This window comes from Symphalangus syndactylus, chromosome 13, assembly GCF_028878055.3.
Source record: "Symphalangus syndactylus isolate Jambi chromosome 13, NHGRI_mSymSyn1-v2.1_pri, whole genome shotgun sequence".
Taxonomy (NCBI): Eukaryota; Metazoa; Chordata; class Mammalia; order Primates; family Hylobatidae; genus Symphalangus; species Symphalangus syndactylus.
In genome coordinates this window covers 31560656-31572728 of record NC_072435.2, presented here as the reverse complement: position 1 = coordinate 31572728, position 12073 = coordinate 31560656, and the positions used below count along the sequence as shown (strand labels likewise).

General features: G+C 53.9%; 2 protein-coding genes across 8 annotated transcripts in view; one reads left to right on the top strand and one right to left on the bottom strand.

Moving 5' to 3' along the window:
* Positions 1 to 218, bottom strand: part of STRN4 (striatin 4) — a 26384-nt gene extending 26166 nt beyond the window's left edge. The window contains exon 1 of the mRNA XM_055236025.2: positions 174 to 218. The gene's annotated coding sequence lies outside the window, so the exon portion shown is untranslated. The remainder of the gene's footprint in view (positions 1 to 173) is intronic.
* The window catches only part of FKRP (fukutin related protein), a 13015-nt gene extending 942 nt beyond the window's left edge, over positions 1 to 12073 (top strand). Inside the window, exons 1-4 of one of the 7 annotated variants that reach the window (XM_063615903.1) lie at positions 145 to 270; positions 1747 to 1808; positions 2242 to 2394; positions 8992 to 12073. In XM_063615903.1, coding sequence (XP_063471973.1) covers positions 9031 to 10518 — 1488 coding nt within the window. In that variant the 5' untranslated portion in view covers positions 145 to 270; positions 1747 to 1808; positions 2242 to 2394; positions 8992 to 9030 and the 3' untranslated portion in view covers positions 10519 to 12073. Of the gene's footprint in view, positions 1 to 144; positions 271 to 411; positions 745 to 1745; positions 1809 to 2241; positions 2617 to 8991 lie in introns of those variants that run through there. The other 6 variants (XM_055236028.2, XM_063615900.1, XM_055236032.2 and 3 more) reach the window with 6 other exon arrangements.

Below are 12073 nucleotides of genomic sequence, written 5' to 3'. Positions count from 1 at the left end.
CGACACCGAAGGCTAGCGTGCCCGCGCGGGGGGCGGCGGGAGGGAGATCGCGCCCCGAGGAGAGCGAGGGAGACCCAGGCCCCGCGCGACGGTCCCCCTCGCTGGAGTGAGACTGAGGAAGGGGCCGCTTTCTGCCCCCCTCCTCCCACTTCGCCCCAGAGAAAGAGCCTTACCCCTTCCACACCCCAACACCGCTCTCCTGGACAATTACTTTTACTCCGAGAGAAAGGGCGACCAGCAGTGGCCCCATCCTCTCTGATTGCTGGCCAGGTCGGTTGTCATGATAACCCTTCCCCAGCGGTGGGGGCGAGTTGGTGGGGGGCAGCCTTCCCCTCCCTCCCACATTTGTGGTTATGGAACCCCAGACCTCTTAGGACTCTGCACTAGGAGAAGGTTGCTAAGGTAACCTAAGTGTCCCTGGTGGTCCTTCTGCTCCTATCCTCATTGGTTACTGTGGCAACCCCCCCCCTCACCTAGCATTCAGGTAGAAAGGACCCCAGCCCCAAGGACACTGATCTCTAAGAGAAGCACCTCTTCCTCAGCCCCTCCCCCATAGCCACTTAGTTGGCATTACCATGGTAACCGTCTTCCCCTCCCCATCGTGGGAGGCCCATGCACCAAACCAGCCAGGTGTTTTTATTTAGAGGAGGAGATGCTCTGCTGAGGGGCAGTTGCTATGGTTACAGGGCCTGGACCGTCCTCCGGACGGTGAGAAACAGGCAAGGTCAAGGCCTGATTACTATGGTAATAGAGCAGCCCCCTTCAAGTGACCCTAGGCACCAAGCCCAACCAAGGAGGAGATTTTTTTTTTTTTTTTTTTGAGACAGTGTCACTCTTGTTGCCCAGGCTGGGATGCAATGGCCCAATCTCCGCTCACCGCAACCTCCGCCTCCCCAGTTCAAGCCGTTCTCCTGCCTAACCCTACCAAGTAGCTGGGATTACAGGCATACACCACCATGCCCGGCTAATTTTTTTTATTTTTAGTAGAGACGAGGTTTCTCCATGTCACCCTGGTCTTGAACTCCCGACCTCAGGTGATCCGCCTCAGGCCCGCCTCGGCCTCCCAAAGTGCTGGGATTACAGGCGTGAGCCATTGCGCCCGGCCAGGGGATGTTTCAAGAATGTCTCTCAGAGGTGGAGTGTGTCTAGGGAGAGGGTTGTCATGGTGACAGCTTCTTTTTTTTTTTTTTTTTTTTTTGAGACAGAGTCTCGCTGTTGCCCAGGCTGGAGTGCAGTGGCACGATCTCGGCTCACTGCAGGCTCCGCCCCCAGGGGTTCATGCCATTCTCCTGCCTCAGCCTCCCGAGTAGCTGGGAGTACAGGCGCCCGCCACCTCGCCCGGCTAATTTTTTGTATTTTTAGTAGAGACGGGGTTTCACTGTGTTAGCCAGGATGGTCTCGATCTCCTGACCTCGTGATCCGCCCGCCTCGGCCTGTCAAAGTGCTGGGATTACAGGCGTGAGCCACCGCGCCCGGCCCGATGGTGACAGCTTCTGTTGGCTTCTAGCCCTACCTTTTCTGGACACATTCATGCTAGAGGGATGGTTATAGGTTGCTATAATAACTGACATCCCTCCCATTCACCCCACCCCACTCCTGAGACACCCCAGGTGGTGCCCGAGATTATGGGACTTCAAGAGAAAGGATTCCTTGACCTTTCTCTTGCCACTTTTGTGGATAAGATGAAATTGTGCTCTATTGTACGGAAATGGCTGATTTGGCGTTTTCTGGTTCTCCTCCTCTCAGGAGCGCAGCTTAGCTGGGCTGGAACTGCCCTCCTGGAACTCCCCCAGCCTGCAACCTAGGAGGTAAGAAGTCCCTCAGTGTCACCCGCACTCTCATGGAAACTGCCCTTCCCTCATTCCCTAAGGCTTTCCCATGTCTCTCATTTTTTTCTTTTTCTTTCTTTCTTTTATTTTTGAGATGGAGGGTCGCTCTGTTGCCCAGGCTGAAATGCAGTGGCACAGTCACGGCTCACTGCGACCTCCACCTCCTGGGTTCAAGCGATTCTCCTACCTCAGCCTCCCAAGTAGCTGGGATTACAGGCACCTGCCACCACGCCCGGCTAATTTTTTGTATTTTTAATAGAGATGGGGGTTTCACCTTGTTGGCCAGGCTGGTCTCGAACTTATGACCTCGTGATCCGCCCGCCGCGGCCTCCCAGGGTGCTAGAATTACAGGTGTGAGCCACTGCGCCCGGCCCTCTCATTTTTTTCTAACCTTCACATTCACATTCCACAGATGCAAGGACTGAGGCTCAGGCCAAATCACAACTCAGACCCAGTGAACCCAAGGCCTGAAGAGAATTTGGATTCATTTACATTGTTCTGTGGGGACTGGAGAGACAAACTCTTAGCTTAACTGTCCTCTCTGGCTCTGACTACCATTTCTAAGGCAAGCCCCCTGTTTCTACTCTTGCGCCCCCTGCTGGTGTCCTGCCCTGTGTGTAAGTTGCATGGCTTTTGTCCGTTTTTTTTTTTTTTGTTTTTTTTTTTTTTTGAGACAGGGTCTCGCCCAGGCTGGAGTGCAGTGGAGCAATCTCGGCTCGCTGCAACCTGCGCCTCCCAAGTTCAAGCGATTCTCACACTTCAGCCTCCCCAGTAGCTGGGATTACAGGTGCGCACCACCATGCCCAGCTAATCTTTGTATTTTTTGGTGGAGAGGGGGTTTCACCATATTGCCCAGGCTGGTCCTAACTCCTGACCTCAGGTGATCCGACCGTCTGGGCCTCCCAAAGTACTGAGGTTACAGGTGTGAGCCACCACATGTGGCCCTGTCAGTCTTCTTTCTGTCTTCTGGAGGGCTGACCTAATAAGTACCTTGTTCATTCTGTATCCTCAAAACACAGGGTCCACCACAAAGAATACTTGAGTTTGTTGAGTTACTGAGTTGAATTAATTTATTAATGTGCCATAGCCAAGCTTTGAAAGCACCTGTCAGGTTAGGGCTGGGGAAGGCTCACCAAAGATGGGCTGAGAGTCCGGGCTTCAGAAAGAACCCAAGAGAGAAGGCAAAGTTTATTGGTTTAAAGTACGACTGTGTAGCCAGCTTCTTGGATCAACTCTTGGGTCCACTACTTCACATTGTGTGACCTTGAATAAGAGACTTTAACTCTTTAACTCTCTGTGCCTTTGTTCCTTTTTTTTTTTTTTTTTTTTTTGAGATGAGGTCTCACGGCCAGGCACGGTGGCTCACGCCTGTAATCCCAGCACTTTGGGAGGCCCAGGCGGGCGGATCACGAGGTCAGGAGATCGAGACCATCCTGGCCAACATAGTGAAACCCCATCTCTACTAAAAATACAAAAATTAGCTGGGCATGGTGACGCATGCCTGTAATCCCAGCTACTCGGGAGGCAGAGGCAGGGGAATCCCTTGAACCAGGGAGTTGGAGGTTGCAGTGAGCCAAGATCGCGCCACAGCACTCTAGCCTGGCGACAGAGCAAGACCCTGTCTCAAAAAAAAAAGAAAAGGTCTGGCTCTGTCACCCAGGGCTGGAGTGCAGTGGCACAATCTCGACTCACTGCAACCTCTGCCTCCTAGGCTCAAGTAATCCTACCACTTCAGCCACCAGAGTAGCTGGGACTACAGGCGCATGCCACCATGCCTGGCTAATTTCTTAATTTTTTTGTAGAGACGGGGTCTTACCAGTCCATGCTAGTCTCAAACTCCCAGGCTCAAGCAATCTCCCCCGGCCTCATCCTCCCAAAGTGCTGGGATCACAGGCGTGAGCCACCACATCGGCTGGTTTCCATTTTTAAATGTGATCATAACACGAGGATTAAACAAGTGAATATGCATAAAGTGCTTAGAACAGGGCCTGGCACATGGTGAGCTGCTAGAATTGTTATTATTATCCTCCCGATTCAGAAAAATGTAGAACATTCAGACCTTCAAAATCATCATCTTATCCACTTTGCCCCAGTGAAGGGGTTTGTAGCCCTTAGAGGGGGTGAAGTCTGCATGGCTTTGTCAGGGTACTAGATGATTCCTTTCCCTGCCTCAGGTTCCCTCACACCCTCACCAGCAGGTGGCACCTCCTTATCTGGCCATCAAATCCGCTGATGTCTGGTCTGCGAGGGCCAAGGGTTGTGCTGGGCCTGAAGGTAGCCAGGACCTGGCTGCTATCCTCTGCCCTGCTGGGCACCTCCTGCCTGGCCCAGAGTCAGTCAGACAGTGTGGCAAGAGCCAGGGCCTCAGAAGCGGAGACCTGGGTTCTCGCCCCTGCATCCTTCTCATCTCTCTGAGCCAGAGGTTCCTATCTTTCTTTTTTGAGACTGGGTCTCGCTCTGTCTCCCAGGCTGGAGTGCAGTGGCTGAATCACAGCTCACTGCAGCCTCCACCTCCTGGGCTCAAGGGACCCTCCCGCCTCAGCCTCCCTCCTAAGTAGCTGAGACCACAGGTAGGCACCACCACGCCTGGCTGATTTTTGTATTTTTTGTAGAGACAGGGTTTTGCTATATTGCCCAGGCTAGTCTTGAACTCCTGAGCTCAAGCGATCCTCCTGCCTCAGCTTCCCATAGTGCTAGGATTACAGAAGTAAGCCCCCGTACCCAGCCGACGTTCCCTATCTTAATAATTCAAGTCACTCATTCATTCAACATATTTATTGAGCACCTGCTATGTGCCAAGCACTGAGCTATGCTCTGGGGATACAGTAGGGAAGAAAACAGATTCCCTGCCTTCCATGGAGATTCTGACAACAAACAAGCTAAGTAAAATCCACGTGATAACTACTAGGGGAGCAAAATAAAGCAGGAATGGGGGATAGGAAGTACCTGGGTGATAGGGAGATGCTTTTTTTTTTTTTTTTAAGAGAGACAAGGTATTGCTCTATTGCCCAGGCTGGAGTGCAGTGGCGCCATCACAGCTCACTGCACCCTTGACTTCCCCAGCTCAAGTGATCCTCCTACCTCAGCCTCCTAAGTAACTGGGACTACAGGTGCAAGCCATCACATCCAGCTAGTTTTGTTTATTTTTTGTAGAGATGGCATCTCACTATGTTGCCCAGGCTGATCTCAAACTCCTGGTCTCAAACGATCTGCCTACCTCCACCTCCCAAAGTGCTGGAATTACAGGTGTGAGCCACCACACCTGGCCAAGATGCATTTTTGTTTATTTACTTATTTTGAGACAGAGTTTTGTTCTTGTTGCCCAGGCTGGAGTACAATGGCATGGTCTCAGCTCACTGCAGCCTCTGCTTCCTAGGTTCAAGCAATTCTCCTGCCTCAGCCTCCCAAGTAGCTGGGATTACAGGCGCCTGTCACCATGCCCAGCTAATTTTTTTGTGTTTTTAATAGAGATGGGGTTTCACCATGTTGGCCAGGCTGGTCTTGAACTCCTGACCTCAGGCGATCTGCCCGCCTCAGCCTCCCAAAGTGCTGGGATTGCAGGCATGAGCCACCGTGCCCAGCCCACTAAGATACATTTTTAAATAGAATGGCCAAAGGAAGGGGTTATGGGAAGGTGACATTGGAGTGATGGGGGTGGGGGGCGGCACAGTGGGGTGGATCCCATGTGGATATCTGGGATAAGAACACTCACACAGAGGCAACAGGCAGTTCTGCAGCTGGAGTGTCCCAGGTGTGTTTGAAAGATGGTGTTGGTGGCCAACGTTCCTAGAGCTGAGGCAATGAATAGGAAAGGATGGAAGATCACGCGGGGCCTTATGGGCCACATTGAGGACCTTGGCTTTTCCTGCGAGGCGTGAGCCACGGAAGGGCCTGAGCAGAGCCAGGACAGGATGAAATGTGAGTTGTAACAGGATCTCTCGAGGTGCTGAATGAGGAACAGACAACAGGAACAGAAGCAGGAAGACAGTCTCTTGCTGTGACCTTCAAGGATATGCAGACTAACCATCTAATGTGTGTTCTGAGCTCCTATGTACCTAAACTCTAAGATTCTAAGATTTTGAAGGGCTTGAGATTCTGTGGTTGCAAAGGTTCCTGCCCCCGCACTAATGGGAACTCCACAAGGGCAGGAGTGTTGTCTGTCTCTGGGCATCTGTTGCTCTCTCTCCGTGCCTAGAACAGTGCCTGGCATGTTGTAGGAATTCAAAAAATAGATGTTGAAGGATCGAAGGAAGGAAGAATCAATCTAAGGTCCAGAAGGCAATTCCAAGATTCTAAAGATTAGAAAGGACATGGTGACTCACGCCTGTAATCTTGGCACTTTGGGAGGCCGAGACGGGAGGATCACTTGAGGTCAGGAGTTCGAGACCAGCCTGGGCAATACGGTGGGAGCCAGTCTCCACAAAAATGTGTTTGAAAAATTAGCCAGGCACAGTATTGCATGCTTGTAGTCCCAGCTACTCGGGAGGCTGAGGCAGGAGGATGGCTTGAACCCAGGAATTCGAGGCTGCAGTGAGCCGTGATTGCACCACTGCACTCAAGCTTGGGCAGCAGAGCAAGACGCTGTCCCTTTAAAAAAAAAAAATTATTTTGGCTGGGTGCGGTGGCTCGCTCCTGTAATCCTAACACTTCGGGAGGCCAAGGCAGGCGGAACATGAGGTCAAGAGATTGAGACCATCCTGGCCAACATGGTGAAAACCCGTCTCTACTAAAAATACAAAAATTAGCCAGGCATGGTGGCACGCACCTGTAGTCTCAGCTACTCGGGAGGCTGAGGCAGGAGAATCACTTGAACCCTGGAGGCGGAGGTTGCAGTGAGCCAATATCACCACAGCACTCCAACCTGGCAACAGAGCAAGACTCCGTCTCAAAAAAAAAAAAAACTGTTTTTGGCTGGGCGCGGTGGCTCACGCCTGTAATCCCAGCACTTTGGGAGGCCGGGGCGGGTGGATCACCTGAGGTCAGGAGTTCGAGACCAGCTTGACCAACATGGAGAAACCCTGTCTCTACTAAAAATACAAAATTAGCTGGATGTGGTGGCACATGCCTGTAATCCCAGCTACTCGGGAGGCTGAGGCAGGAGAATTGCTTGAACCTGGGAGGCTGAGGCAGGAGAATTGCTTGAACCTGGGAGGCTGAGGTTGCGGTGAGCCCTAGATGGCGCCATTGCCTTCACCCTGGGCAATGAGAGCGAAACTTTGTCTCAAAAGAAAAAAAACATATATATATATATATATATATATATATGAATAATTAGCCAGATGTGGTGGCACACGCCTGTAGTCCCAGCTACTCGGGAGGCTGAGGCAGGAGAATCACTTGAACCCAGGAGGCAGAGCTGGCAGTGAGATGAGATCGCCACCACTACACTCCAGCCTGGGCCACAGAGGGAGACTCCATCTCAAAAAAAAAAAAAAAAAAGAAAAGAAATAAGAGCAGTTTGAGAAAATGTTCAGGGTGGCTTAAGCATACAGGTTGGGGAAAGCATGGCAAGAGATGAGGGTGGAATGCGGGGCAGTCAAGGGGAATGTCACGAGAAGCTTCCACTTTCTCCCCTGGGCACTGGGGAGCCATGGCAAGTTCAGAGCAGGGGCAGGAGAAGTCCGACTTGTGCTTTAGGAAGACTCCTCTGGCTATCACGAGGAGAGGAATTGCCAGGAGACCAGGGGGAGGTTGGATGGGAATGTGGGTGGACCTGGTTGAGGAGGGAGCTGTGGAAATGGGGAGGAGGGGACAGAGGATTTAGGACATAGGGAGGTTAGTTGGATGCCCCCTCTCTCTAGGAAGGGCAGAAACCTACAAAAAGCCTTCATAGGGAAACTATTTGATCATCTGCTTGGAACCCAGAGCTACACCACCTGTGCTGGAGACTGGCCAGCCAAATTTTCAAAGTCGCGGTGGGGACAAGGAGACAGCGCCATCTGGTGCTTGAGCGTGTGGGTGTGGCCAATGAATGTGGAGGGGAGTGTCCTAAGGTTGGCAGCCTCTTTTGATGCAAGCTACCCCACTTTTTCGATGTTGTTGGTTTTTTGAGACAGGGTCTCACTCTCGTCCAGGCTGAGTGCAGTGGCACGATCATGGCTCACTGGCTCAAGCCATACCCCCACCTCAGCATCCTGAGTGGCTGGTGAGTAGCACCACACCCAGCTAATTTTTTATTTTTTGTAGAGATGAAGTAGCCTTATGTTACTCAGGTTGGTCTGGAACTCCTGGACTCAAGTGATCCTCCTGCCTTGGTCTCTCAAATTGCTGGGATCACAGGTGTGAGTCACTGTACCTGGCCCACCCCACTTTTGTTTTGTTTTTCTTTTTTTTTTAATTTGTTTGTTTATTTATTTATTTATTTATTTTTCGAGACGGAGTCTCACTCTGTCGCCCAGGCTAGAGTGCAATGGTGCCATCTCGGCTCACTGCAACCTCCATCTCTCAGGTTCAAGCGATTTCCTGCCTCAGCCTCCTGAGTAGCTGGGATTACAGGCACCCGCCCTCACACCCAGCTAACTTTTGTATTTTTAGTAGAGATGGGGTTTCACCGCGTTGGCCAGGCTGGTCTCAAACTCCTGACCTCAGGTAATCCACCCGCCTTGTCCTCTGAAAGTGCTGGGATTACAGGCGTAAGCCACTGTGCCCAGCCTAACCTTCTTTTTTTCATTTATATTTTTCAGCACCCCACTTAAAAATTTTTTTTAAATTCTGATTAAATATATATAACATTAAATGTACCATCTTAACCATTTTTCAGCACACAGTTCAGTAGTGTTAAGTGCATTCACACTGCTGTGCCAACAAACCTCTGGGACCTTTTCATCTTCCCAAACTGAAACTCTGTACCTATCAAACAACTCCCCATTCCCCCCTGCCCGCAACCCCTGGCACCCGTCATTCTACTTTATGTTTTATTAGTTTGACTCACTCTGTTTAAAAAAAAAAAAAAAAAAAAATTCTGAGGACACCCAGAGTTGGTGCGTGGCCCAGACTGGGAGGTCAGGGAGTGCTTCCTGGAGGAGGGGAAGTCAACGCTGAAAACAAATAGGGAAAAGAAATGGAATTGAGAAAGAGCTGTAGAAAGGGGCAAGGCTGAGGGTGGCACAGGGGGTGGTTCTGACAATCAGCTGCTGCCTTCCCTTTCGTCCCTCTCCCCCAGGATGCCCCGGAGGCCCAGCTAGCCCCAGACTTCAGCCCCATGCGGCTCACCCGCTGCCAGGCTGCCCTGGCGGCCGCCATCACCCTCAACCTTCTGGTCCTCTTCTATGTCTCGTGGCTGCAGCACCAGCCTAGGAATTCCCGGGCCCGGGGACCCCGCCGTGCCTCCGCTGCCGGCCTCCGTGTCACCGTCCTGGTGAGGGAGTTCGAGGCATTTGACAACGCGGTGCCCGAGCTGGTAGACTCCTTCCTGCAGCAAGACCCGGCCCAGCCCGTGGTGGTGGCAGCCGACACGCTCCCCTACCCGCCCCTGGCCCTGCCCCGCATCCCCAACGTTCGTCTGGCGCTGCTCCAGCCCGCCCTGGACCGGCCAGCCGCAGCCTCGCGCCCGGAGACCTACGTGGCCACCGAGTTCGTGGCCCTGGTACCTGATGGGGCGCGGGCTGAGGCACCTGGCCAGCTAGAGCGCATGGTGGAGGCGCTCCGCGCGGGAAGCGCACGTCTGGTGGCCGCCCCGGTTGCCACGGCCAACCCTGCCAGGTGCCTGGCCCTGAACATCAGCCTGCGAGAGTGGACCGCCCGCTATGGCGCAGCCCCCGCCGCGCCCCGCTGCGACGCCCTGGACGGAGATGCTGTGGTGCTCCTGCGGGCCCGCGACCTCTTCAACCTCTCGGCGCCCCTGGCCCGGCCGGTGGGCACCAGCCTCTTTCTGCAGACCGCCCTTCGCGGCTGGGTGGTGCAGCTGCTGGACTTGACATTCGCCGCGGCGCGCCAGCCCCCACTGGCCACGGCCCACGCGCGCTGGAAGGCGGAGCGCGAGGGACGCGCTCGGCGGGCGGCGCTGCTCCGCGCGCTGGGCATCCGCCTAGTGAGCTGGGAGGGCGGGCGGCTGGAGTGGTTCGGCTGCAACAAGGAGACCACGCGCTGCTTCGGAACGGTGGTAGGCGACACGCCCGCCTACCTCTACGAGGAGCGCTGGACGCCCCCTTGCTGCCTGCGCGCGCTGCGCGAGACCGCCCGCTATGTGGTGGGCGTGCTGGAGGCTGCGGGCGTGCGCTACTGGCTCGAGGGCGGCTCACTGCTGGGGGCCGCCCGCCACGGGGACATCATCCCATGGGACTACGACGTGGACCTGGGCATCTACTTGGAGGACGTGGGCAACTGCGAGCAGCTGCGGGGGGCAGAGGCCGGCTCGGTAGTGGATGAGCGCGGCTTCGTATGGGAGAAGGCGGTCGAGGGCGACTTTTTCCGCGTACAGTACAGCGAAAGCAACCACCTGCACGTGGACCTGTGGCCCTTCTACCCCCGCAATGGCGTCATGACCAAGGACACGTGGCTGGACCACCGGCAGGATGTGGAGTTCCCCGAGCACTTCCTGCAGCCGCTGGTGCCCCTGCCCTTTGCCGGCTTCGTGGCGCAGGCGCCTAACAACTACCGCCGCTTCCTGGAGCTCAAGTTCGGGCCCGGGGTCATCGAGAACCCCCAGTACCCCAACCCGGCACTGCTGAGTCTGACGGGAAGCGGCTGAAGCCCTGATAACCTCGCCTTTGTTTTTCGGGGGTCTGTCTGAATGTGGAGAAGCTCTGTGTGAGTGGTGAGGGGTGGAGGGATGTCGCGGAGAGGGGAAGGGGGAAACTGACCAAGAAAGAAATTTGAGGGAGAGCATGAGAGAAGGCTGACATTGGCAGGAGGAGAGCACCAGGACGAGGATGGGAAGCGACCTCCAGATTTATCAAATAGTCATGCCCACTGGGAGCCGTAGATATGCGTGGGGACATCCTGGGTCATCCCAGTCATGGAGGGAGACAGGGATGTCACGCCGTCCCGCAGGGCCCAGCATGGCCCCAGACCCGAAAAAAGTGTCCTGCCCAAGATTCCGAGAGCCCTGCGCTCTAGGGCAGGGGCAGAGTTTTGGAAACAGTGCAGGCTCTGGAGCCAGACTGGCAAGATTCAAATTCTGGCTCTATCGCTTCGGAGCCAGGTGGGCCTGGGGGGGCGTCGCCATTTCTCTGTGCCTCAGTTGCTTCCAGGATGCGGGACCCTTGGCTGCAGGGGTTGCTTCCGCCACTAGAGGGCGCGCCGGTCCCGCTCCTGGTGGCCCACTGTGGCTGTCGGGGCGACTGTACGCCCAGGGCCTCTGTTCCATAGCCATCTTCTACTCTCTTGAGCCTTTGGACTTCTCTCCAAGCCCCTGTGGGAGGCGGACAGCAGTGACCACCGCCCCTTCTTTCCGACTGCGACCTCCTTCCCTCCTGGGAGAGCCGTGTGACCTGCATGCTACTCTTAACTATTCTATTCAAGACTGAATAGAAGTATTTCAGTCTTGCAGAGAAGGAAATGCTCAGACCTCCGAGGTGCGGCTGTGGTCGAGAACCGGGTGCTGGGCCGGGCGCGGGGGCTCACGCCTGTAATCCCAGCACTTTGGGAGGCCGAGGTGGGAGGATCGCTTGAGCCCAGGAGTTCAAGACCAGCCTCGGCAACATGCGAAGACCCCCGTCTCTATTTTTAAAAAAGAAAAAGAAGCGACTTCTGAATCTCAGCTCCACTCATGATTATTACCTCATTATTTCAGCTGTCTGCACCTATTTCCCCACTTGCACGGCAGGGTAGACAATGGTTTAACCATAGCTCACACTCACTGAGCACCTACTGGGTACCAGGCACCATTCTCAGTGCTTCACTTGGATCAGCTAATGCGTCCCTCACCTCAGCCCTCTGAAGTGACAGCTGCTATTATTTTCATTATACAGATGAAGAAGCTGAGGCCAGAATCGTGAAGTCACTTGCTCAAGGTCAGGCAGCTTAGGAAGGGGCAGATCCGGGGCTTGAACCCAGGTGCTCAGGCTCTGGAGCCCACAATTGTCTTACCCACTATGCCCTCTCTAGTCATGGTGCCCAAGAGGGGCTTGGAGACCCACTTAGCAGGTGAAAGCAATGGCAGCCTTCCTTATTTGATTATGCACCTAAGAATAAATGGTATTTGGGCATGTATTCCCAATATGTGTATATTTATTTATAAATACATGCAGATACTACTATCTGTATGTTAGTAATAAAGCTTAAATTATTCCATTTTAAAATTA